General features: G+C 43.3%; 1 protein-coding gene across 2 annotated transcripts in view; it reads right to left on the reverse strand.

Annotated features, from left to right (window-relative positions):
- Window positions 1–5,506: 5,506 nt before the first annotated feature.
- DMGDH (dimethylglycine dehydrogenase) overlaps window positions 5,507–26,583 on the reverse strand; it is a 121,073-nt gene continuing 99,996 nt past the window's right edge. The window contains exons 14-16 of one of the 2 annotated variants that reach the window (XM_033929550.1): window positions 23,492–23,551; window positions 12,497–12,631; window positions 5,507–7,216 (exon numbers count right to left, since the gene is read on the reverse strand). In XM_033929550.1, coding sequence (XP_033785441.1) covers window positions 7,001–7,216; window positions 12,497–12,631; window positions 23,492–23,551 — 411 coding nt within the window. In that variant the 3' untranslated portion in view covers window positions 5,507–7,000. Of the gene's footprint in view, window positions 7,217–12,496; window positions 12,675–23,491; window positions 23,552–26,583 lie in introns of both variants that reach the window. The other variant, XR_004537971.1, reaches the window with a different exon arrangement.

A 26,583-nucleotide genomic window follows, 5' to 3' on the forward strand; every position in this document is an offset into this window, starting at 1 on the left:
GACTTCCATGAATTTGGTCTCCCTCGTACAGCTTGAGTGCCCGATGCTCCAGTCTATTCCCGGGTAGTTGAAGTCCCCCATCACCACCACGCTTCCGCTTTTGCATAACTGCCTCAGTTCGGCCTCCAGGTCCTGGTCGATTTCTTACGATTGTCCAGGTGGGCGATAGTACAGACCCAATTTTATGTCTGTTCCTGCTCCTCCTGGTTGTTTAACCCATAATGATTCCAAGTCGTCCGCCCTTACTGTTGTTTCCATCCTAGTTGAAGGTATGGAATCTTTTATATATAGCGCTATTCCTCCACCCTTTTTGTGTGACCTATCTCTCCTGTGAACCCTGGTAAGGCCACATCCCATTTATTGTCATCAGTCCACCACGTTTCTGTGACTCCGATTATATCTAGGCCCTTTTTGCAGGCTAATACTTCCAGCTCTCCCATTTTAGCCCCTAGGCTTCTAGCGTTAGTGTACAAGCAATGTAAGTCCTGATTGTTCGCCTTTCTTGCTGGTGTTCCTCGTGGTTTGGCACTCCTGGCGTCCCCCTCGTAAGTTGCTAGTCTCCAAGCCTCGTCTCGGTCATCCTCCTCGTGTGGTGTATCTGTTTCCTCCTCAGCTTGTTTCCCCATTATTGGTTGTCCTTCTGGGATCCGTTGCTATAATGCGGTAAAAGGGGCCAAAAGAGACTACGAGGAAAAAATAGCCAAGGAGGCGAAGAACTTCAAGCCGTTCTTTCGATATATTAAGGGGAAATGACCCGCGAAGGAAGTGGTGGGACCATTGGATGACCATGGAATAAAGGGAGCGCTAAAGGAGGACAAAGCAATCGCCGACAAACTGAACACATTTCTTGCGTCTGTATTTACCAAAGAAGATATACATAGCATACCGGAATCCATCAGGCTATATGCTGGAAATGAAGACGGAAAGCTGACAGGATTGACGGTCAGTCTAGAGGAGGTGTAGGCAGATTGATAGGCTTAAGAGCATTAAATCCCCGGGACTGGATGGCATCCATCCGAGGGTCATCAAGGAACTGAAAGGGACCATAGCTGAACTACTTCAACTAATAGCCAATCTGTCAATCAAATCTGGAAAGATTCTGGAAGACTGGAAGGTGGCAAATGTTACGCCAATCTTCAAGAAAGGTTCGAGGGGAGATCCAGGAAAGTACAGACCGGTGAGTCTGACCTCGGTACCGGGAAAGATGGTAGAGTCTCTGATAAAGGACCGCATCATTGATCACCTTGACCGTCTCAGGCCGATGAGGACCAGTCAGCACGGTTTTAGTAAAGGCAGATCGTGTTTGACGAACTTGCTGCACTTCTTTGAGGGAGTAAACAGACAGATAGACAATGGCGACCCGGTCGACATTGTATATCTGGATTTTCAAAAGGTGTTTGACAAGGTTCCCGACTACTTCAGAAAATTGCGAACCATGGTATCGAGCGTGAAATACTCACATGGATTAAAAACTGGCTGGAGCATAGGAAACAGAGAGTGGGGGTAAATGGACAATACTCGGACTGGAAGAGCATCACCAGTGGGGTGCCGCAGGGCTCAGTGCTTGGACCCATGCTCTTCAACATCTTTATAAACGATCTGGACATTGGTACGACGAGTGAGGTGATTAAATTTGCGGACGATACGAAATAGTTCAGAGTAGTGAAGACACAGGGGGATTGCGAAGATCTGCAACGTGACATAATCATGCTCGAGGAATGGGCATCAACATGGCAGGTGAGGTTCAACGTGGATAAGTGTAAAGTGATGCATGTAGGTAACAAAAATCTCATGCACGAATACAGGATGTCTGGGACGGTACTTGGAGAGACCTCCCAGGAAAGAGACTTGGGAGTTATGATCGACAAGTCGATGAAGCCGTCCGCGCAATATGCGGCAGTGGTGAAAAGAGCGAACAGAATGCTAGGAATGATAAAGAAGGGGATCACGAACAGATCGGAGAAGGTTATCATGCCGCTGTACCGGGCCATGGTGTGCCCTCATCTGGAGTACTACGTCCATCACTGGTCGCCGTACATAAAGAAGGACATGGTACTACTCGAAAGGGTCCAGAGAAGAGCGACTAAGATGGTAAGGGGCTGGAGGAGTTGCCGTTCAATGAAAGATTAGAGAAACTAGGCCTTTTCTCCCTCAAAGAGAGGACATGATTGAAACATTCAAGGTACTGAAGGGAATAGACTTAGTAGATAAGGACAGGTTGTTCAGCCTCTCCAAGGTAGGGAGAACAAAACGGCACTCTCTAAAATTGAAAGGGAATAGATTCTGGACGAACATAATGAAGTTCTTCTTCACCCAGAGAGTGATAGAAAACTGGAACGCTCTTCTGGAGTCTGTCATAGAGGAAAACACCCTCCAGGGATTCAAGACAAAGTTAGACAAGTTCTTGCTGAACCAGAACGTACGCAGGTAGGGCTAGTCTCAGTTAGGACGCTGGTCTTTGACCAGAGGGCCGCCGCATGAGCAGACTGCTGGGCACGATGGACCACTGGTCTGACCCAGCAGCGGCAATTCTTATGTTCTTGTCTCTCCCTCTTTCTAACCCCTCCCCACATAGGTGCTTTCTCCCTCCTTCCAATGTCTTCCTCCAAGCAAGATCTAATGGCAAGGCCTCTCTCTCCCCATGCCCTCCCTTGAGCTGGGTATGGCTCTCTCCCATCTGCCACCTCTACACTCTCTGAGCTCCCTCAATATCCTGGGATGGATCCCATCTGGTCCCATGGCTTTATCAACCTACGTTTTTTCAAGTTATTCATAAACACTTTCTTCCATGAACGGTGCTCTCTACAGCAAGTTTAAGGTAGTTGAGTGGTGTGGGGCATTGATAAAGAGGAGGTGATACTGAATTGTAGGCAGAGGGAAGAAAGTGAAGGGAGGGATGCCGGATCATGCTGCTGGTGGGAGTAGGGCGAAGGCAATTCATTTTATTAGTCTCAATGGTTATGACTCATGGATAAGATGACCCTGTTTTAAAGTAAAATAATTTCTCAACTAATACACAATTATGTTATTGGACTGCTCAAATTATTTGCTGCCTGTGTTTCCAACCCGCCCGCCCCCCCCCCCCCCAACCTAGTACAATAAGTGCTTTAGAGGCCATATTAAGAAACATTTTAAGAACAACAGACTGCATGGAAAAACTGTATTTTGGAAGATGTTACTCACTTATACAGGGGGATCATTTTTTTCTATTAAAAGCCAAGACTAATTTGTTCCATTTAATAACCTTGGTTCAGTTCCATTCAGTGATTTGAATATAATTTTGTAGATGCAACATTATTTGCTGGGTATATGATTGTTCCAGCAAGCAAATTTTAAATAGTAGCAGGTGTTCAAAACACACAGGAGACAAAGGGTTAAAGCAGCATTAAATGTTCATCAACAGTCAAGTTGAAATTAGTTTAAATATACTGTCCAACAGAATAGAGTCTCAATGGTAGTAAACCTGTCACTTGTGTATCACTGAAAGCTGCTACTGTACCTGAAGGCTGGAGGGTTTTCATGAAGGGTTCCAGTGGAAATATGAACTGTGTAGATGAGATATGAAACATAGAAAAATGAAGGCAGATAAAGACTAAGGGCTCCTTTTACTAAACCGCATTAGGGCTGTAACGCACGGAATAGCGCACGCTATATTGTCGCCCGCGCTAGACCTTAACACCAGCATTGAGCTGGCGTTAGTTCTAGCCGTGTAGCGCGGGTTTAGCGCACGCTAAAATGTGTGCGCTAAAACCGCTGACGCGGCTTAGTAAAAGGAGCCCATCCATTCCATCTACTATCCCTTTCACACCCTTAGAGAAAATGTGATCTGTGTAGATGGAGAAATAACAGTGACATTTGAGAGGTTTTTTTCTTTAATGTATAGCAAGAGCCAGCCAGCGACAAATTATTTTAACAAAAGTGCACTTAACATTTTTTTGGTATATATACTTTTTCCCACAAAAATGTGTTTTGACATGGTATTTAATATTGAAAAATAGGAGGAATAACATTTTAAGGGAAGGAGCGATGATGACAATGGGAACCACATAAAGTATACATAACATTGTGATGGTGGTGGTGATGATTTATGTAAGCTCTTTATTTCTATAATTTTATAGAGCTCAACAACAAGACTAATTTTATTTGAGATATTATGCAGTATAACATAGAAACATAATGACAGATAAAAGCCAAATGGCCCATCCAGTCTGCCCATCTGCAGTAACCATTATCTCTTCCTCTCTAAAATATCCCACATGCCTATCACAGGCTTTCTTGAATTCAGACACAGTCTCTGTCTCCACCACCTCTTCCGGGGCACATTTCCATGAAGCTACCAACCTTTTTGTAAAAAAGTATTTCCTTAAGAACATAAGAATTACCACTGCTGGGTCAGACCAGTGGTCCATCGTGCCCAGCAGTCTGCTCCCGCAGCGGCCCTTAGGTCAAAGACCAGTACCCTGAGTCTAGCCTTACCTGCATACATTCTTGAATCCCTGGAGGGTGTTTTCCCCTATAACAGCCTCTGGAAGAGCGTTCCAGTTTTCCACCACTCTCTGGGTAAAGAAGAACTTCCTTACATTTGTATGGAATCCATCCCGTTTTAACTTTAGAGAGTGCCCCCTCGTTCTCCCTACCTTGGAGAAGGTGAACAACCTGCCTTTATCTACAAAGTCTATTCCCTTCATTATCTTGAATGTTTCGATCATGTCCCCTCTGTCTCCTCTTTTCAAGGGAGAAGTTTCTTTAATCTCTCACTGTACGACAACTCCTCCAGCCCCTTAACCATTTTGGTCACTCTTTTCTGGACCCTTTCGAGTAGTACTCAATGGACTCCTATAAAATTCCATAAAATTAACCCTTCATTTCCACAAACTTGCTAGACCTGTCACAATGAAGTGGACTCTCTGAAACATCTACTTTTCTCTTGCTCTGCAATACAATCCTTTTGGGAATCTGTTTGGGATACAATATGTTCCATATTTCACATTAACATCTCTTTAACTTATCAAATGTTTATTACTAGAATCCTCTGCCTTATTCCAGAATAAGTGGAACTCTTTAAAGCTAAATTTACATTGCAACGTTTCTTAATTTTCGCTCCATTAATTTCTGCCTTCATTTTGTATCTTATTTTTTATCATTTTGATTTTGTTCTGTTTTGATTTTGATCTGATTCATGCTCTTTGTTCTTCGCTATTGGCATATTTATCGTGAGTTGTACTGTTGTTATTTCCATGATTTCCAAGTTGTTATTCTCCTGTTATCTCACAGTAAATGTATTTCTTTTTGTATATATAGTATGCATAACTCCCGTGTTCCAGTTCATATGTATGACCAATTGTTGTATATTTAAAATCTTTCAATAAATACACCTTGACTTAAAAAAAAAAAATGAATGGGGGTGCCAAACCCAACAGAAATTACTCCTTCCTGGACACAGTCAATGAGTTTGCTCAATATTAGGGATGTTCAAGCATTCACAGAGCTGGCACCCATGGACTGGTAAATGTTAAAATGACTTTCTTTATTGGATTGCAGTTACAATTAACAATTTCAGTAAAAATAATACACATATTCAATTCCATTATAATAAAATCTCCTGGAGAGTCACTGTCAGGCAGTGGAGTGGGGAGTGTAATGGTAGGTACAGCTTAGGGGGCTAGCAACCGGTATGGATCAAGATTTGGGGGAAGAAATTAGCTGTCTGTATGAAGAATTCAGATGTCATTAGGTGACTTTACTGTGGGTTTCTATAGGGAAAGTATGCTGCATTTTGGCTACTATGTAGTGAAGAATGTTACCTCTGGAAAATTTAATAAAATTTTCATTTATAACAATTCCCTAAGAAAAATAATAAATTGACACAAATCTGATATTAGAAATGGCAACATTCAAAAACCAATAGTGGAGCATTTCAACCTTCCAGACTCTCTATCTGACTTTAAAGTTGGTATTCTACAAAGGAACTTTCTACAAAGGAACACTATAGCCTGAAAGTGCTGAATTGGAACTCATCAAAAATTTAACATCATCACCCTAGTCCTGAATAGAGATAATGGATTCATGGCACATTACAGGTATAAATGGACATATGAAAACATGAGACTATCGCTAGGGTGCCATTTTGTTTGATGGCACCAGCAAGGACAGGGGTGACTGAACATCGTTCCTGTCCAAAGATCTCCTATATCACAGATATGAGCTTGTAAGCCTCAGAGGGTGGGGACGGGGGCCTTTGGGGTTAAATAACTGAATTAATCAAGGCCTGAACTTGATAAGGAGTAAACTCAATCTGTGAAATTTGTTAACACGATATCCAGATTAACTATTGTGCAATGTTGGAACCAAAGGGAGGGGGATGCCATTGCTGTTTCATTGGGGGGAGGGCTTTGGATCAGTGGGGGAGAGGAAAGCATCACAGCCCCTTTAAGATGTGGTCTAGGAGCATCAGGCTGTACTTTGAGGCCTGATTCCTCCATGCTGATGGAGTAACATTGTGTGCGTCACAGGCAGAATTCATCCTTTACCACTGGAGTCATCAATCTGCAGTACAGAGATACTACAGGTAAGTGACTTCCATGCTAAATCGAGGTGTGATAAAAATTTGCTCTTTACCACATTTTGATAACTTCCTCCCTTAGTCTGTAAGGCGAGACCTGCCTATGTCATATTGGTTACCCCTTTAAAGATTTTATTTTCCCATGTAGTAAAATATTTCAAATGGCAATACCGAGTTAAGGAGTACTAAGATTAAAGTTACAACCTTCCAAATTAGCACCAGAAAAAGAAAATGCTTGCAAAAGATGTAGCACTTACACAACATCTAAACATTGTTTGGTTTTGGGTTATCAGATCCAGCCATTTTACACAAATGACTGATAACCCCTAGAATATTTAAGACTTTCATTTGACTTCAGATCGGCAGCTGTGACAGAAGTGAATGCCATCAATTCTGAAATTTTCACAAGTATGTGATAATCCGCTGCAGAATTTGTTTTTAAGACTCAACTCTTCCACCCTTTTTGTGAAGGCGATTTCTTGTTGGCTCAGTGAACAACAGTGGCTCTTGCATAATACTTGCTGGATATCTTCTCCCTAGAAGTTCAACTTCCAGTGTCTGACCTGCTTTACTGAGTTCTATTGGCACATATGCAAAAGCCAGACTCTGTTGGCTACTATAGCTGTATGTTCCTGATGTGGTATTGCCAACAACCTGAAACAAATAAATATGCTTAAGATATAACTTCTAAGAGAAACAGGATACCAATTTTCAATCACATCATCTGGGTATTTGTGATAATTCAAATAAGGGAACTAGGGAGCCCTTTTACTAAAGTGAGGTAGATTATGCAAATACTGCATGTTTAGTGCAAAAATTAACATGAGGTAAATGCAAAACCTGTTTGAGAAATGCAAGGAGAGTGCCCTGCATCTGCTCTGCATTTACTGCACAGGGCAGTCAGATGGTACAGTACTGGCATCATGTTACATGGCTACCACCCTCTCTTTCACAGTATGTATAACAGTCTGAGCCCAAGAAGAAGACAGCAGAAAGTGACACTGCCACAATGATTCCATCTACCCACCATAGCTCTATCCCCTCCCACATCAATCTCAATCTCCCTCTCAACCCCCCCAAACAGAACTGCCAACAATCTTGATCCCCTCTCAACACCCCAACAGTGATGCAACAATCCTGATCCTCTCCTGATACTCCCAACACTGAGCCAAGAACCCCAATCTCCCTCCCAACACCCCAAATTTAATAGATTACATCCCCAATTTTTTTCCCTCCCATAAAGTCACAATGACTTCAGCATCCCCCTCCTATATAAAGCCCCTCCCTACCACTGACAAGCAGATTTGCCTGAAATCCTAACCCTCCTCTTCATTGGTGGTCTAGTAGTACCAGGACAATAGCGGAGCTTCCCTGCTGCTGCCTGGAACTCTGGCATCCAAAATGTTCACCATGCAGTAATACCACAAGGAGTCATGGCAAGTTTGCATCCTGGTGCCATTCCAGGTGGCAGCAGAGGTGTTCCATTGCTGCCAGGGTACCACTAAACCATCAAGTGTGAAATCCTATCCCCAAATTGGTAGAACATAGAAAGCTCATTCCTAATATAAAGAAAATTACAGTCCATGAAAAGAAGGGCAAAAATTGGCCCTATATCTTTGAGAAAAACCCTCTAATGGCTAGAGAGATAAGTGTGTGTGTGGGGAGGGGGGTATCTGGGGAGGGCAGGTTTCTCCCCCATCCAAGGTACGTGTATATGTTGTGTGTATGTATGTGTGTGAGCTGCATGAGGGTGAATGAAATATATAGTGTATGAGGGGGTGTCAGAAATATAATAATAATAATTTTATTCTTATATACCGCCAAAGCCATAATAATTTGAGGCAGTTACAACAAGAAGTGCTGGACAATCAAGGGAATAAAACACAATATAAAATCATCAGTACGTACATACAATGTGAAAGTAAAAAAACAGTAAAACCTTAACTTACAAATCAATTAAATAATTTTGTTTTTACTAATTTTCTAAAACTGAAATAGGATGAGGACTGCAGTGAGTGAGTGGGAGTGTGGGGGGGTGTGCCTAAGGGAGGGAGGAGTAGAGTGACAGAAAATAGTGATATGTGGTGAATCAACTTTAATAGGGTAGCAATTCTCAATTAAAGAGAGTAAGTTTCTATGATTTGAAATTGGTGGTTCATAATAGTCTTTGTCAGTGAAGTGTGGTAACCTCCACTGGTAGTCAGAGAAACTTTTCTCAGGTATAAGAGACCTTTTGCCCCTGGGGGGCAGAAACTTCTACGTAGATATTCATTGCTGCAATTCAGTGTAAGAGATCCTACGCTGGTGAAAGGGTGAGAAGCTCCACTGACACTTATGCACCACTGCAATGTGACTGCATCTTCACTAGTAGTAGATGAGGTATGAGAACATTTGCACAAGACTTGTCTAAGGATATTAGGTGCCAAGGCAAATCTTTAATATTGCATACCCCTGAACCATCCCTCCTACACAATCCAGCATCTTAGGCCCTTCTCCCATCCTCCCTCCCCCGACTGTTGATTGTTCAGTATTTTTCTGCCTCCTTTCTCAACCTGCGGATCAGCAGTTCTCCTCCTCTTCCTCTTTCCTATATCCCTCCATCTAGTATCTCAGTCTAGTATCTCTCCCATAGTCCAGCATCCCTCGTCTCCCCTGCCTTGTGGTCCAGCATCTCCTCTTTCTCCTCCCAGGTCCCTTGCCACGTGTCAGTGTTGTGGCAAGTTAGCTACACAAAAAGGAAGCATAGGGCCTCAGCACAAGCACATGTTGAAAGACTGCCACACACTTCTTATGGAGTGAACAGTGGCCTTTAACACATGCATGCGCTGAAGTTCTGCACCTCCTTGTTGATTTAGCTACCAACTTCTCTTTCACTCCTGCTATTTCACCAGCTGCTCACTATTTTGCTCTGCCCCCAAATTGTGTCGCTCTAGGTGACTGCTGAGTTTGTCTAATCAAAGAACCAGCCCTGCACCCTAGCCCACAGAGAATGCAGGCTAGCACTATGGTGTGAGAGATTCTTCACGAGCAAGGGAAGGTTTAGGAACCTACATCAACACTTGAAGATGCAGCACTGTGACTCACAGGAGTAGTGGAACACGTGGGAGGATGAGTATGTGATGTATGCAAGTGGCTCATGCACACATCTACACTCCACCTGCACAGATGGAGATGGAGAAACAGATGGACAAAAAAGTCCTTCTACTATTTTATTTGAAGTTTCTGTCACCTCCTTTATACATTTTTATTTTGTCTCTTTTTCAGAAAATTTTGATCAACATAGTCAACAGAGTAAATAACTCTATAAACGTAATCAAACAATGGAACATTCAAAATGATTTGAAGTTGAATTCCTATGAGCATCGGAGAATTTACGTCGTTGACTTGTGGTAGAAACTTCTCTTGTAGTTTAGTAAAAGAAGACCTTAGTCAATAGAACATCTAGGGCTCCTTTTACTAAAGTGCGCTAGCGTTTTTAGCATGCGCTAAATGGAAAAAACTAATGCCAGCTCTATGGAGGTGTTAGCGTCTAGTGCACATGGCATTATAGCGTGCGCTAAATCCGCTAGCGCACCTTAGTAAAAGGAGCCCCTAGAGTTTTAGGGGTCATTTTAGATTCTGCTCTCAGAATGGAGCCACAAGTGAAAAAATTATTTGGGACCATATTCCTTAAACTAAGGGCCTCTTTTACAAAGCCACGCTAGTGGCAGCTGCGTGGCAACAGCCCTGAAGCCCTTTAAATCTCTATGGGCTTCAGGGCCGTTACCGTGCGGCTTTGTAAAACAGACCCTAAGTCATTTACACTTTATTAGAACTTATTTTTTTGAGGATTGTTTCAGATTGCTGGTTCAATTACTAATATTACCTCATATTGACTAATGTAATGCTTTGAATTTGGGAGTCTCTGTAAATGCATAAACTTCAGTTATTACAGAATTCTGCTGCTAGACTGATTTTTAGAATGAAGAAATAAGACAGAATTACTCCATTACTGACGAGGTTACATTGATTGCCAGTTTAAGCATGTTTCTTGGGTTGTTGTTTTTTTTTTTTTTAAACAGCCTGAATAATTTTTATGATATTTTGAGGTCTCAGCTCAGAGTATTTTTCACATTTTTTATCTTTACTTGCATCTAAACAGTCATGGACTGGCATCATTCTTTACTCAAACTTCCTTCTACTAAAGGACTCGATTTATTTTAAACACATTCTTGACTCTTCCTTCCAATTCCAAGCAGCTAAGCTTTGGAATTGCTTTCCCTTTATATCTGAGACAAATTTTTTATCCGAGCTTTTGTCAGGCTTTGAAAACTTTTTATTTTGCTAAGTATCATGTTAATGAAAATTAAATTTTATTTTACAGTAGTATCTGATTTTGTTTTAATCTTGTAGTTCCTGGCATCTGCACTAGTCTTACTTTTTGTATGCCACTTAGAATCCAAATACTGGGAATTTTGCAACTTACAAATGCAGAATAAAGAAGAGAACAGAACAGTGGCGTAGCTACAGTTGGGCCTGAGTTGGCACAAGCCCTATATTCTTGGTTCAGGCCCATCCTCTTTGGCCTCCAAAATAGTTAAACAGTGGCCGCCTCACTCTCCTCCCCCCCATATCCAACATTTCCCCCTGCCCACAGCTCGACAGCACTCTCAATTCCTGATGAACCTCAGCAGCAGCAATGATGCACATCTACTGCCTGCGTCAAATCCACAAGCTTCCCTTTGTCGCATCCTGCCATTACTGAAATCACTTCCTGTTTCCTCTCTGGCAGGATGTGACAAAGGAAAGCTTGCCACCAGTGGATGCAACCAGTAGATGTACATCATTGCTGCTGCTGTTGAAAGTACTGAGGTAGGGGGGTTGTTTCAGAGAGCGGGGAGTTGCTGGGCCACTGGGGGAGAAGCAAATGTTGAATCCTGGGCAGAGGAAAGAAGATAGACGCAGGACAAAGGGGAATTTTGGAAGGCTTGCCCATCCAAACTCTGGGTCCACTCAAAATGTCAGGTCTGGCTTTGCCCCCGGAACAGAATAGAATATGCACTAGACTGGAGTTCGATTTTTATTACCATGTAGTTGCTATAAATCAAGTTTGCCTTATTTGTCATCACCGTAGGCAGCAGCAATCTTCTGAACTAACGATATAGAAGCTATCAACTGCTCCTACTGACCTTGCATGAGTGACAAGAGTTTTTCTTTAATCCTGATGACCACTTAATGACAATGACGATCCTTTCATTTAGGGGCAAATATGAGAACAGAGTCTTCGGAATTGCAGCAGCAAACTTGGAAGAGGAAGGAATCCTACAATTTGAGTAACAAGGACCATGCAAGTGTTGGCCTTGGTGATATAAATGGCCTGACTGTATAAATGGCACCTAACATGTAGGCACCACTCTGCGTGGTTGTCAATCAACCGCATGGTGCTTTTTATAGAATCACATCTAGTGGCACCTAAGACAACTTTAGACATTACTAGGCATCCTAGAGGAAGGTGCTGGTATATTAGGCCAGGTTTTACCTGGTCTAATTTACTGGCATACCTCAGTTGCCTAGTAATGCCTAAGCCTACCATTTCTATTCTCTGCCCCTAACCATGCCAACTTTTCAGGTAGGTGTCGTTAGGCATCAGAGGGCGCCTTAACTTAGATGCCACTAAGTGGATATCTGCGTGAAACCTAAATTACCAATTTAAAAATTGTTTTTTTAATGGCATGGTCAATTACCACGTCATTTAACTCATTAAAAAACAATTAAGTTGCAGTGAATTTTAGTCAAGTGTTGCTAGGCATCCATGATTAGGTTGCCTAGTGATGTCTAATGTAGGCATTTACAGAATCAGGCCCAAAATGTATATGGCCTGGCAAACCACAAGCTGAAAAAAAAATCTGCTTCAAACAAGCATATTTTTTAGATTTGTTAATGCAATCTGCTTACCTTGCCGTTGTGCCATATGCTTTCGTTTCCCTCTGGATCAACATTATCCGTTTCCAAGGTTAGATAGACCAGCCGCCGTCGAAGCCCCTGTTCTTTAATCTGCTTCAGTGCTTGCTTTCCTATGAAATCCGAGGACTGGAAGTGCAGAGGATAATGATGATAAATGACTGCTCAGGCTCTAAGACAAGGTTACAAATGCACATTTAACTTTTTCATTTGCTTTCTTGCCCATCAAATGTGAAATATACTGTAAACAGATTAAATGAAGCCTTCAGGGAAAGTATAATTTCTAATAGGCAGAAAGATACAGTCAGCTCTTTCTTCAGTATTTGTCTTCAGATCTCGAGCTGTAAAAATAAATTGCTAATGCTTACTTTATGCATGATTTGTTTAAATTTTATTTTAAAGCCACGACAAATTTATCGTTACATAGGATTTGTTCCAACTGAAGACTACAAGCTGTCACCCCTAGTAATTATCACAGCTTTTCTTTCTAATTTAAGAGAAGGAAGCAGGACTAGGGAATTGCTCCCCTAATCTTTCCTCACCAACACCAGATTTGCCTACTTTAGGAAGGAATTTGATTTCCTAATGCTCTTCTTAAACAAAAGTGATTTCCCGTATTCATGAACATAGCTCACAGTCAGTGGCGTAGTAAGGGGGAGGGTGCGGTCCACCCCAGGCACCATCTTGGTGGGGGTGCAAGCACCTCGCCTCCTCTCTGACCCTTTACTGCTCGTGCGCCTTCTCTCCGACACCTCAGACACCAAGTGGTCCCCCACACCTTCCGATCTCCCCCCCTCCCACAAAATCCTGGTGGTCTAGAGGGCTGGGGGTTCAGACCAGACCCCCCTCGAGAACCCTCCACCCCCGACACCGCTCCCCCTAAACCTTTTGTCAAAAATCAGGCAGGAGGGATGCCCACTCTCTCCTACCTTGAAGGGCTACCTCTCAAAGTCCTGAATGGCTCAGGTGCCTGGGGGAGGGGCCTTAGGTGCCTGAGCCAATTGAGCCCTTAGGCTCCTCCTAGTGTATCACACACAAGCACTGGGAGGGGCCTAAGACCCTGATTGGCTTCTATCTACCCTTACCACAATCTCTGGCAATGCGTTTCAGAGCTTAACTATTCTCTGAGTGAAAAAATATTTCCTCTTATTGGTTTTAAAAGTATTTCCTTGTAACTTCATCAAGTGTCCCCTAATCTTTGTAATTTTTGACAGAGTGAAAAATTGATAGAAGAGGAGGTAAGATTGTTATAATGCCTCTGTATCACTCCATGGGGCAACCTCACCTGGAATATTGTGTTCAATTTTGGTCTTCTTATCTCAAGAAAGATATAGCGGCACTGGAAAAGATTCAAAGAAGAGCAACTGAGATGATAAAAGGGATGGAACTCCTCTCATATAAGGAAAGACTAAAAAGGTTAGGGTTCTTCAGCTTGGAAAATAGACGACTGAGGGGAGATATATGATTGAAGTCTATAAAATCCTGAGAGAAATAAAACGGGTACAAGTGGATTGATTTTTCACTCCGAGTGTCCCCTAGTCTTTGTAATTTTTGACGATGAAGTTACAAAGAAATACTTTTAAAACTAATAGGAGGAAATATGTTTTCACTCAGAGAATATTTAAGCTCTGGAACGCATTGCCAGAGGTTGTGGTAAGGACGGATAGTGTAGCTGGGTTTAAGAAAGATTTGGACAACTTCGTGGAGGAAGTCCTTAGTCTGTTATTGAGAAAGACATGAGGCAAGCTACTGCTTGCCCTGGATCAGTAGCACGGAATGTTGCTACTCTTTGGGTTTTGGCCAGGTACTAGTGACCTGGATTGGCCACTGTGAGAAAGGGCTACTGGGCTTTATGGACCATTGGTCTGACCCAGGAAGGCTATTCTTATGTTTTACCAAAGTAATATAACCATAGTAAAATTAATTAAAAGCACCTCTTGGGGGGAATAGGATTACCAGATTTTCTCTTTAAAAAAGAGGACACTTTGCCCTGCCCTATTCTGCCCCAGCCATGACCCATTCTGTCCCTGACCCCACCCCATCCCGCCCCTGGTCCCGCCCCCATATAAACTTCATGTTCCCTTCAACAAGCTCTGGGGAGGGCCTAAGGCCCTGGTTGACCCAGGCACCTAAGACCCCTCCCATGGGAATGGCCTTTGGTATCTGGTCAATTGGAATCTTAGGCACTGGGAAGGAGGCCTAAGACTTCAGTTGGCTCAGGTGCATAAGGACCCTCCTATTGGTTGGACCGCTAGATGACCAAGGGATAAAAGAGGCTCTCAGGGAAGACAAGACCATAGCAGAGAGATTAAATTAATTCTTTGCTTCAGTCTTCACTGAGGAAGATGTGGAGGAGTTACCGGTGCCAGAAATAGTATTCAATTCTGATGAATCAGGTCAATTTGACAAACTGAACAGTAGCAAATCACCTGGACCAGATGGTATAGATCCCTAAGTGCTGATAGCTATTGTTAGTAATTTGTGATTTTTCTTGAAAATCCAGCATAGTACCGGAAAACTGGAGGGTGGCCAACATGATGCTGATTTTTAAAAAGGGTTCCAAAGGTGATCCGGGAAATTATAGACCGGTGAGTACCAGGAAAATGGTAGAGACTATTATAAATATAAGTGTAAGCATGGATTAATGAGAGAAAGCCAACATGGATTTAGTCAAGGGAAATCTTGCCTCATCAAGCTACTGCATTTCTTTGAAGGGGTGTATGAACATGTGGATAAAGGTGAGATGGTTGAAATTGTAAATCTGGATTTTCAAAAGGCATTTGACAGAGTACCTCATGAAAGATTTCTGAGAAAATTAGAAAGTCATGGGATAGGAGGTAATGTCCTATTATGGATTAAGAACTGGTTGAAAGACAGAAAACAGAGAGTAGGATTAAATGGTCAATATTCTCAATGGAGAAGGGTAAATAGTGGGGTTCTCACTCCATAATATTAGCAGGTTAAAGAGAGAAAAAATATCTACATACACCAATTGTATCTCTCTTATCAAAATAATTATTTATAGTTTTAAAGTTCAGACTTGATCAGGATGAGGAGAAAATTGTGAACTCCACTGTGATAATTTAAATTAATTAATTTAAAGGAGGAAAAAAGCCTAATATCCCCATATGATGCGAGTACTTGACTAAAACAGCTTATTAGAGAGGGAAACCACCTCATCGGCTAAAAAAAACCTCCTGCTTGAGCAAAGGCTGACAATTGGATACTTCAGACATTGTCACAACTACCACTATCTTAATTCAAACTTTAAGTGCTATAACAATATATCAGGTCAAAAACGGTAGCTAGTTTGGCGTTTCGCTGGTAGGCTGCTTCAGAGCAAGGGACTCCACTCCTTGTCAGCGCATCTGCTTTGTGCTCACTAAACAGTATACTGGGCTTGATGGACCTTCGGTATGCCCCAGTATGGCAATTCTTATGTTCTTGATTCATGCTTCATACGTTCCATGTTCCTATGCTAAGAATATCTTTACAGCTTCAGAGCTCCATTTTCTGTCCAGCAACATCAGTATCAGGATGTCCTGGTGGCTTTGATCCATCAGCTTCACAAACATTGGGCATACTGTGGGTGACGATCAGCCCTTCCCTAATAGCATGGTGAGTGCCTTCCATTGGCTTCCGGTCCATCATAGGATACAGTTCAAGTGTGCATGTGTGGTTTTCAAACTCCTTTATGGAATATTTGACTCTTTGATTCCCCTTAGTTGGAATTCCTTTAGATCCTGCTATTCAAGAATTACAACAATTCACAAATTAGCATTTCCTTCTCTGAAAGGTATTAAATGCACTGGGAAGCTTAGTAAATCTTTTACATTTAAATTGGTGAGAATTTGGAATGGACTTCCAGATTTTCTAAGACTGGTAGATCAATTTCGAAAAAGCTTGAAAACCTGGTTGTTTTCACAATAGTTAATTTGATTTTACCTGTCGAATAGTAATTTTAAGCAATTCAACATACTTTTTTTCTAACTTTTTCCATCCATCTAATCTAACCAATTTCTGTTTTTATCCCATAGTTTTTACTTGTTATGTTTCATTTTTTAACGAACTGTAAACCGAGTCGAGTTCCTTAGGGAGTAGATTCGGTATATAAAATGAAGATTAGATTAGACCATCTTTCACCACTATACATCAATTCTTTATGTCTCATCATCATCAAGTTTTCTCGGCAGAATACAGAAGTAGATTGCCAGTGTTGTCGCCGGATGGGCAGTGTGCCACGGCACACTTGGAATCTCAGGAGGCACACTAGTGCGCCGCGTCACACAGTTTGCGATACACTGCTCTATCCAGTTAGTGCTAAGGTGATACAGGGTGGATTAGGGGAACCAGCAATAACTGGGCATGTTGGGCTGTATAAATAAATAAAGATGAGAACATATATGAAAGCTCTCATATACAGTTAGCCCTTCTCCAAGACAGCAGTCACCTAGCATGTCTATGTTGTGGTAAAAATGAGCATATATGCATGTGTTTTATAAATACAGAAATGAATGCTTACCCCACCTCCTCTACCCTTCTTCACCTCTGGGAATGCCTATTCCAAAATTGCATTCAAGTAAGTGTACTGTTCTTTCAGCACCTACATTATTATGCATACACCCTATGCAATTTTATAAGTGTCTATTTGAGCTATTCTACATGGTTAAGACTCTTATAAAATTACCTTCTTTTTTTGTAAGGAAGAAAAGGGGGTTAGAGTGATGCTAATGCATATGGCCTTAAGCTTTTCGATGCAAGACCTGTGCTCACTGAAATACAGTACATCCATATTCTAATTCTACAGTGTGTGCAAATCTGTATGGTTGCTGCACATCAAATTACCACAAGATGGCACTGGTTTGTTATGTGTCTGGTTTTCAATCCATACAAAATGCACTATCTTCTACTTTCAATTACAGCATTTATTTATATCCCACCACATCTCTTCTATTTCTGCCTCTCGTCTAAATATAAGAGTAGAGTTCTTCTGAAGCCTATTTGGAAATTTCTGGATTCCACTGCTCCATTCAGTTGTACAATTCATCAAAAGTACTGCTAGCATGCTTACCTGTTTTGCAATGGCAGTAATCAATGGCATAGTAAGGGGGGAGGGAGGGTGAAGGGTCCCAAGCACCTTCTTTGCAAGGACGCTGGAATCTTTTCTTCTCACTCCCAGCAATGGAGGGGGTGGGGGTTCTTAGATGCATTCCCACCTCCCTCAATACCTCTGTCTTTGCTGGCAGTGAGCAGAACTCTTCCCTACTTCTCACACCTGCTCCAAGTCCTCCCTCCTATGTCATTTCCTGAAGTAATGTCACCCTGGTGAAAGATTTGGAGTAATGAAATGTTCTGAGAAAACAGAAAACGCAGTTTGGCAGGGAAAATTTCTCCTGCTTCGCTTCCAGTGTAAATTCAGGTAGCTCCTGGCCAACCTCCTATTCCAGAGAGAACTCTAGCTCAAAACGAGCAGCTCAGCACCCTAGCAGAGGTAAAGGATAACTAGCAACAATGGGACAACATAACATAACACATACCCCACCCCTGATAATCAGCTGGCGATGGTCAGTGTTTTTATAAGTCCTGATTGTCGTCGGCTAAATTATACACTAATATTCCAGCAGAGAGATGAGGAAGGGAGATTCTCAGCTGAACTGAGGCCCTACCTACTACCTCCTGGGCCTGATTAAGCAGTCCTTTAAAGGGCCTTGTGTCAGGCGGGCCTGCACTGTGGGCGGACCCCGCCAAAGAGCCCTTTGTGCAACCCTTCATGTGGACCAAGTAGGACCAACCTAAAATCTCTGCCCAACTTCACCCATAAGTAGTAACAGTCCACAAAACTGTTTAATTGAGGACCAATGGATCGGAGGAAATCATTCTTCAAATCCACCTTCGAGTTTCAAGCCCCAAAATTTGGAACTGCCTCCCAACCTGCTTATGTCTGACCTCCTCCTATCTTCAATTTAGGAAGGTGCTAAAAATGCATCTGTTTTCATCATATTCTTGCTATGATTCATAATGTCTATGTTGCTAACCTTATTAATCTTATGTAAGCCGCAATGTTTCCCAGTTGACAATTTCAGGGTATAAGAAACAATATGGTATGGTATATTCAGTGCTGGGCCATGTCTGGGCACCTGCACTGAATATCAGTGCATAAATCTGGGAGGCCTGGCCACCTGGGCTTGTGCAGCCCAGCCAATATTCAGCTGAGGCTGCATGGGAGTTATGCGGCCCCAACTGAATGTTGGATCGGTCATATAACAGTTTTTGTTGTTGTTGGGGTTTTTGTTTTTAGCATAAACAGCCCCAGAGGCCCAATTCCCCTCCTAACTCCCCCCCCACCGGATCACAGCCCCTCTTTTCCTTTGTCTCTCCATCCAAAATTCACTCTCCCCCCCCCTCCGATCCTTTTCCCAACCTCCCCCAACATGGACACACTTTCCTTCTCCCCTTCCCAATCCATAACAAAATCTATCCCTCCCTTGAGGGCCCCTGCTCCCTGCTGTCCAGATAGGCTGATCCCCCTTCCCTCAAGCCTGCCTGCATCTCTGGTGGTCCAGTGGCCTCATTGGGGGCAGGAACACAGCCCCCTCACTCCTACTCTTAGCAATGCCTTTGAAAAATGGCTGCCACAACCTCTCATGGTACCATAGAAAGGGGGTGGGGAAAGGAAGGATGGATTTTGCTGTGGGGTCCATGATAAGAGGGTTGAGAGAAGGATTGGGGACTCTGGTGGACCCTCTTCCCCCTGCATCCTACTGGTCACTTACTGCCAGCCAACAAGCTGCAGAGAGAAGTGGCAGTGAATAATTAGGAGACAAAAGAATTTCCTGGTTGTCATTCCCTGTGGCCCTACAGCATAATGCTCTCAGCTCTTGATATAAGAAGGATAGAATATGGGGGTTGGGGAGGTGCTCAAGCACCCACCAAGCTGGAATCTATGAGTTTGGGCATTGCATAAGCACTCATAAGAACAATACAAATCGCACTGTGGAAAAACAAGTGGCTGTGTTGAATTCTTGATAGTTTCTCAGTACTAAAAGGGCTGGGGGTAAAAGGCTTCAAGGGCTCATAGGTGCCTAGCGTGAAATATTTTTAGCCTGGTCACCCTCACGTGAGCTATCATCAGGCAGATTCATGACTTATGGTGTTCTTTATAAAATAAGTATGTACATTTACACCAGTCCCTAAGCTGGTATAAATGCACACAGATATTAATAATTTTAACTGTGATGTTTTTTTCACAGAATTTGTGGAGTGATTTTATACCTTGGGGGCCAGAGGCATCATTAGGCCTTGCAATAGTACTTATAACTCCCCTTTGTTGCCCATTCTGAAGAACAATAGTTGGAGAGTTGCCTTGGACTACCGATAGCTAAACAGCAGGTGCCCTTGTCTAGGTGGCCCATGGCCCCTCTGGACCAGAACCTGGCTACCATCAAAGGAGCCAAGTATTTTACCAGCTTAGATTTGGCGTCTAGGTTTTGGACATCCTCTGGATCAATATAAACTGGAATTTACCTTTGGAAAGAAACAGTACACTTGGAATAGAACACCTTTTGGGTTTCTGAACTCTCCCGCAGAGTTCAACATTTTCTTCCACAAAGCACTTCCAGATACAGAAGCCCATGGAACTCTGGTCTTGATCAAGAGCCCCCACCTTTCAAGGACACCTGGAAGGAACAGAACATGTGTTCCAAAAACTGAAGACTGCTGGTGCTAAATTGACTCTTCCCAAAGGTCAAAGGTGCCGGAAATCTCTGAACTACTTAGGATATGAAATTTCTGCTGAAAGGTCTTCGACCACAGAAGAAGAGAATACAGGCCCTACAACAGTTGAAGAGACCTACCAATCTAACAGAACTCCGTTCCTTTTGGGGGATAAGCAATTATTCTTGACAGTTTGTAGACCAGTAAGCAGAGATTACCAGACCCTTGGTCACTCTTCTGAAGAAGGATGCAGCTTGGACCTGGGGTCCTGAGCAGAAAGATGCTATGCAAGAGCTGAAAGATCAGCTTAGTTGCTTTCCTTGTCTTGCATACCCTGAAGGTGGTCGTTAATTTTTCATTGACCTGGGATTCTCTAAACACTCTATGAGTGCTGTCTTGTATCAGAACTATGATTCTGAAAAGCATATCGTGACCTATGCCAGCAAAGGCTTCAGGGATGTTGAAAATAAATATTCAGAATGTGAGAAAGCACTGCTGTCTACTGTTTGGGCTCTTCAACATTTTCAGAGTTACATCCATGGAGAGAAGCTGATTGTGGAGACCTGTCATCAATAGTGCTGCCCGATTCAGGAAAAAATATTTCAATTCAATTCAGCCTATTGAATCAATTTTTTGATTTGATTTTCCTGCCCAATTGGGTGTTTTTTCCCAAACATCCTGGTGGGTTTATTTTTTAGCCTCTTCACCCCCTTTGCCCTCTCCTACCCACACTGGCATTGTGGTGTAAACAAAATAAACAAACAAAAAAGACTTTTCCTCTATCTTTAAATCCTAGCTCATGTTCATGGTCTAATACTAGCTCTGGCAGGATACAAATTTCAAATCTGACACATTGTAATCACAAAACAGAAAATAATATTATTTTTCTACTTTTTGTTGTCTGGTCATTATTCAAATCATGTTGGTCCCAGGCTCTGCGACAAATGTCTTCTGATAACGCACTTGACAGGGTCTCTTGCCCATTTATCATTTTCTTCTTTCTCTATGGTAACCATCCATCTTCCATCTCTTTCCTCCCCTTCCATTTCCCTTCCCTCCTCCGGAGGTCTGACATATTTCCTTTCTTTCGTCTCTATTCTCGTAGCTGCAGCGATGAACCCCACCATACCCAGATCTACCATCTCTCCTTTTCTCAACTACACTTTCATCCAGTATCTCTACCTACTTTCCCCACCACCCCAGGGTCCACCAGCTCTCCCTTTCTCTTCTCAACTACCCTCCTATCCAGTATCTCTATCCCCCCTACGCCATCCCTTGTGTACAGCTTCTCTCCTTTTCTGTTCCTTCCCTCCCTAAATCCCATTGTCCACCATCTCTCTCCCTCTCCTGTTTTAAGATCCATTATTTCTTCTTTCCCTCCCCCATCTCCCCTTTCCCCCATCTCTCCTCTCCATGATCTCCCCAAGTTCATCTCTCCCTCCCCCAAGTCCATCTCTCCTCTTCATGATCTCCCCCAAGTCCATCCCCCCTCCACCAAGTTACTCTCTCCCATCCATCTTCTCTCCATCTCTCCTTCTCCAGTCCACCAACTCCAACAAGTCCCTCTCCCCCCAGCTCCGACTCCCAACACAGAAGCCCAGTATTTGACTGGCACAGGGCAACACTCGTGTATTGTAGTACCTACCAAGAGCTCCAGGCACTTTGCACAGCGAACAAACACTTTTCCCGTGAGCTACAGAAGACGCGGCCTTGCAAAAGCTGAGCAAGAAGCATCTCCGCAGCACTTCCAATGTGCTTGCACCGCTCCTACGTGAGCTCCCACGCGCCACCACATTGCCCGGCACTCACAGGTGCACTGGGCTCTGGCCATCACGTGGCGGCCGATGAAAGGCAGCCGCTGGCAGAGCCCAGGAGAGAAGGCACGCACCACTGAGCAGCAGCAGCAAGAGCAGTGCATGCAGGTGGCAGATCAGGAGCATTTGCTGGGCTCCGGGGAAAGCATGAACGTGCATGTAGGAAGATGAGGCACAGGCATCTGCTGCCAGCCAACCAATTAAAAATCACCTTGCTGCCACCGATCTGCATGCAAAGGTCTGCTCGGCTTTCCCTCTGCCACCAGAGTCCTTGCTTCGATGTAACTTCTGGTTTCGAAAACTGGAAGTTACATTAGATGGAAGGATTCCGATAGCAGAGGGAAAGCCTGAACAGGTCTCTAGCAAGGGGGCCGACGAATCGGTGAGTTCAATTTTTTGCAAAAACAAATTGATTCACCCGAAGTGAATTGGTGAATCGATGCGAATTGGGCAGCACTAGTCATCAACCCATCAGTTTCTTGGGTCATGACCAGATCAAGACTGGTCGTGTCTCCAACAGCTGGATAGTCTCTCGGACTTTGGCTCTCCAAAGGTAGCCTTTACAGGTAAGCTATGCTCAGAAACATTGCAATACTGTAGCCCAGGGCATGGCAGAACTGCATGACTGTGCAGAACATGATTCTTCTACAGGTATTCCAGAACCTGATGTTCCACCTTCCACCAAGCCTCAGGCCACGATTTGGTTGCAGGAGCGTGTGTGTTGTGGAATGTATCCACACCTATAGAGACCTTGAAGTATCAATTGGGTGCTAAGACCAATCAATATGCTGCGATTGTTGCAGCCTTGGTCACTGTACAGTCAGAGGTACAGAAGGGAATTTAGGAACTGATCATCTGTACATATTCAGATTATGTGAGACAGAATCTTGTTTCTCACTTGCCAAACTGGAAGAAGTACCACATGTTGAACTCCAAAGGAAAACCTGTCCATCATGGGGTCTTGATTCTAGCTGTAGATCAACTGGTGTGAGACAATGATATGATCATCTATTGGAAGAAAGTAAAAGGTCACACCAAGGTCGACAGTCCTGACAAACTAGGGAATGAGCTCGCTGATCAACTGGCCAAACAAGGTGCTCTGTCAGGGGAGTTATGGCAATGCCCAGAGGTCTTACCCCTGTCTGTACATGCTATTACCCTTCGCCAGGCAAAACAGGTTGCCGAGATTCCTGTCCTTCAATGGTGCAGTGAAGTCCCAAATAACTCGCTATGGCTTTGCTTCCAGGGATTGTCTTGGTGTCATTTTAATTATTTCCACTGATACAAACACCTTTGTTCTGAAAGCTACTGATTATCTCCTGTTGGGCTTACCCTGGATACTACTTCTGTTGTTTCAAAAGGTTTCCAACTTGGCTAGAATCCTATTTTCTTCCATGAACAAACATAGCTACCTCAATTCTTCATTACTGCAAAGACAGCCTACACTGGTCAATTTACATACCTTGTTTAACTTTATAAAATACTCAAGTCCAGCCTCCAGAGGATTGGTGTCACAGTTCATCTATAGTGAAAACAACACAATTTAAATAATTTCTGACAATACAAGATCCTCAATTTTATAAATATTCTTCATTTGGGGAAAAAAATCAGGTTAAAAGTAACTACACACAGGTCGCTATTTAAAAGTCATCGCACATTAGATATAAGATACAATTACATGACCCTTCTCAGTAGTTCAATGCACAAGGTATTTTCTTGTCCTCGGAGGACTTGCAATCTAAGGGGCAGATTTTTCAAAGGCAAATTGTATTCAGTTAACAATATCTGTTAAGTGGATAAGTGCTGGTGAGAGAGATATTCAATGGCACTAACCAGACAGTGCCCTTGAATTTTCCCTTTGACTACATTGGCACTATCCAGGCAGTGCCGGAATGTCTTTGGGCAGAGCTGCAAGTTATTTGGTTACCTGCATAATAATAATAATAATAACTTTATTTTTCTATACCGCCATAATCTTATGACTTCTAGGCAGTTCACAATAAAGAGAGCTGTACAATCAGCGAACTACAATATAGTATTAACATGTTACAGTGAAGGTAATCAGCAGGTAAAGTTAGGAAAGCAAAAAAGCTGTCTTAAGTTTATTTGGTTAGCAGTCTGAATTTGACCACTAATCGGATAGCACTTCTGGGTCAGTGCTGGAATCCAGATATTCTGCACTAGCTATTATCTTGGTACCAGCACTGAATATCTACTTTTAATTTAAATGCAGCAGCCTGCCCTCTCTGACAACTTCCTGTTTTTACTGGGGCGGGCAGAGTGAAGAATAGACGCTGGGACCGGCGGCAGGGTAGGTCCTTGAATCACTACCACCGCCTGGCAACTTTTACAGCACATTAAAGGTAATGTGGGTGTAGAATGGGAAAAATGCTGATTGGGGGAAGAAAGGTGAAAGAGTTAGATGCCAGGAAGGGAAACAGCAGAGAGAGCACAACAAGATGCTGCTCCCTCAAGAGTGCTGCTTGAGGCTGCCACCTCATTATAGGGCCGCTCCTGTGTTCTGGGCTCCTGGGGAGAACTGGCTATAAAATAAAGAGTTGCATGGGAACGGGGGCAATGGGAATCCCACGGAGTCCACGAGGATCCCCTTCAGACTTGTGGGGTTCCCGCAGGGATCGGTCTGTTTTTTTTTTTTTTCAGGGGCTCCAGAAGGTGTGGTACCTTCCTCCGGGTCTGTATCCAGCTGTACTTGCTCACTCTTTTCAGCATCTCTTTCCCTCCCTTTGCCGGCAGCATTCCTTCCTCCATGATGCTAGCGGCTGACCCAGAAACCTTCCCAGCTGCCAGTAGTGTGGAGGAATGAAGGAACGCTGCTGTAGGACTGAACAGAAAGGCCAGTAAGAGCTGCTTAGGCTGGGGGCTGAGTGGGAAGCAAGGGAAAAAGATGCTGCAGGGTCTGGGGGGGAAGGGAGGGAAAGAAATGCTGCACGGGCTGAGAGGGGGTTTAGGGAGGAAGGGAAGAGATGCTGCTGGTGGGGGAGGGAAGAGAATGATGGAAAGGGGGAGGGGATGGAAAGGGAATGAAAGAGATGCTGCTGGTGGGGGAGGGAAGAGAAAGGGAGAATTGTTCGACATAGTGGTGGAGAGGAGAGAGGGAGAAATAGTGGATGTGGTGGGAGAGAGAGAAGTGTGGGACAGATGGAAAGGGATGCAAGACGGAGGAATGGTGATAGAGGGAGAAACATGGCTTGATGCTGGATGACAGAAGGAGAAATGTTGGTCATGGAGCTGGTGGGGATGGGTAAACGATACTGCCCAAGGGCCAGGGGATGAGAGAGAGAGAAATGTTGGACGTGAATGAAGAGGGGATGAGAGAGATGCACCCTGGATCCCTCTCTCTCTTTTCCCACTCCCTTTGCAAAGGAGGGAATGAGAGGGAGAGAAATGGTGGACAGTGAGAGAGAAGGAAACATGTTGCACATGATGGTGGAGGAGAGAGGAAGAAATGCTATGCAGGAGTAGGGAGGGGGAGAAAAGGGAGATGGATCCAGGAGCAGAAGAGAGTGAGGATGCTTTACAGTGGGAGGGAAGGAAGAGAGAGAAACAAACGCTGGACCATGGTAGGAGGAACTAATGGACAGCAATTGTAAGAAGAACAATTTGCAGAAGACAGGAAAGCAGAAAAAAGAGAAACTGGAACTAACTTGATGGAAAAATAAATCTCCAGACAACAAAGGTAATAAAAGGAATTTATTGACTGAAATACATTAGCTTTGGGCAACGTATATAGAAGATGTCTTTGTATTATGTTCAATAGAAAAGGAAATGCATTTCTGTTTTTATTTCTCCAGTGTTGGAAGTATTTGCTGTAGCTGGGGGGATCCCCAAGCACCGCCAGTTGAGAACCTCCTCCAAACATGGCCGGAATTCCCTTCTACCAAGCGTAGCAGTCACTGGAAGCATTCTTGAACCACTGAAGTGCCAGCATCTGTGGCTTAAGGATGTTGCTGCTGCCTGCCAATCTTGGTAAAAGAGATTTTTGGGCAACTTCAGAGGAAGTCTTCAGCTGACATAGCTTGAGAGTTCTCATTAGCTGGAGTATTTATATTTTATACTTACATTAGAGGCTCAATTCCCAACTCTCTCTCCTTCCTTCTCATCCTCCTTGGGTTCTGCATCCCCAACCCCTCTATGTCATATCTGTCTGTCCAAGTTAGATTGCAAGCTCTTCCGAGCAGGGACTGTCTATTTAATGTCAAAATGTACAGCGTTGCGTATGCCCTTCAGCACTATAGAAGTGTTAAATAGTGGTTGTAGTAGGATCTGGAAGAGACCCATTTACAAGGTATGTATTCTTCCCATTTAATATTTCCAAATTAATAAAGTGTCTTTGCTTATTTTTAATTGGTCTCTACTAGAGCCTCTAATTCAGAAGCATAATTAAATGAAATAACTACTTCTGAAGTAGATGGGGAAGAGCGGGGATGGAAGAGATTACTTGCAGGAACAGATTGGACTCCAGAGGAGATGGACGGGGAAGGGTTAGACTCAGGCATGGATAGGTTTGATTTCTGTCCCCGCGCAACTCTCTAC

Source organism: Geotrypetes seraphini, chromosome 1, assembly GCF_902459505.1.
Source record: "Geotrypetes seraphini chromosome 1, aGeoSer1.1, whole genome shotgun sequence".
NCBI lineage: Eukaryota > Metazoa > Chordata > Amphibia > Gymnophiona > Dermophiidae > Geotrypetes > Geotrypetes seraphini.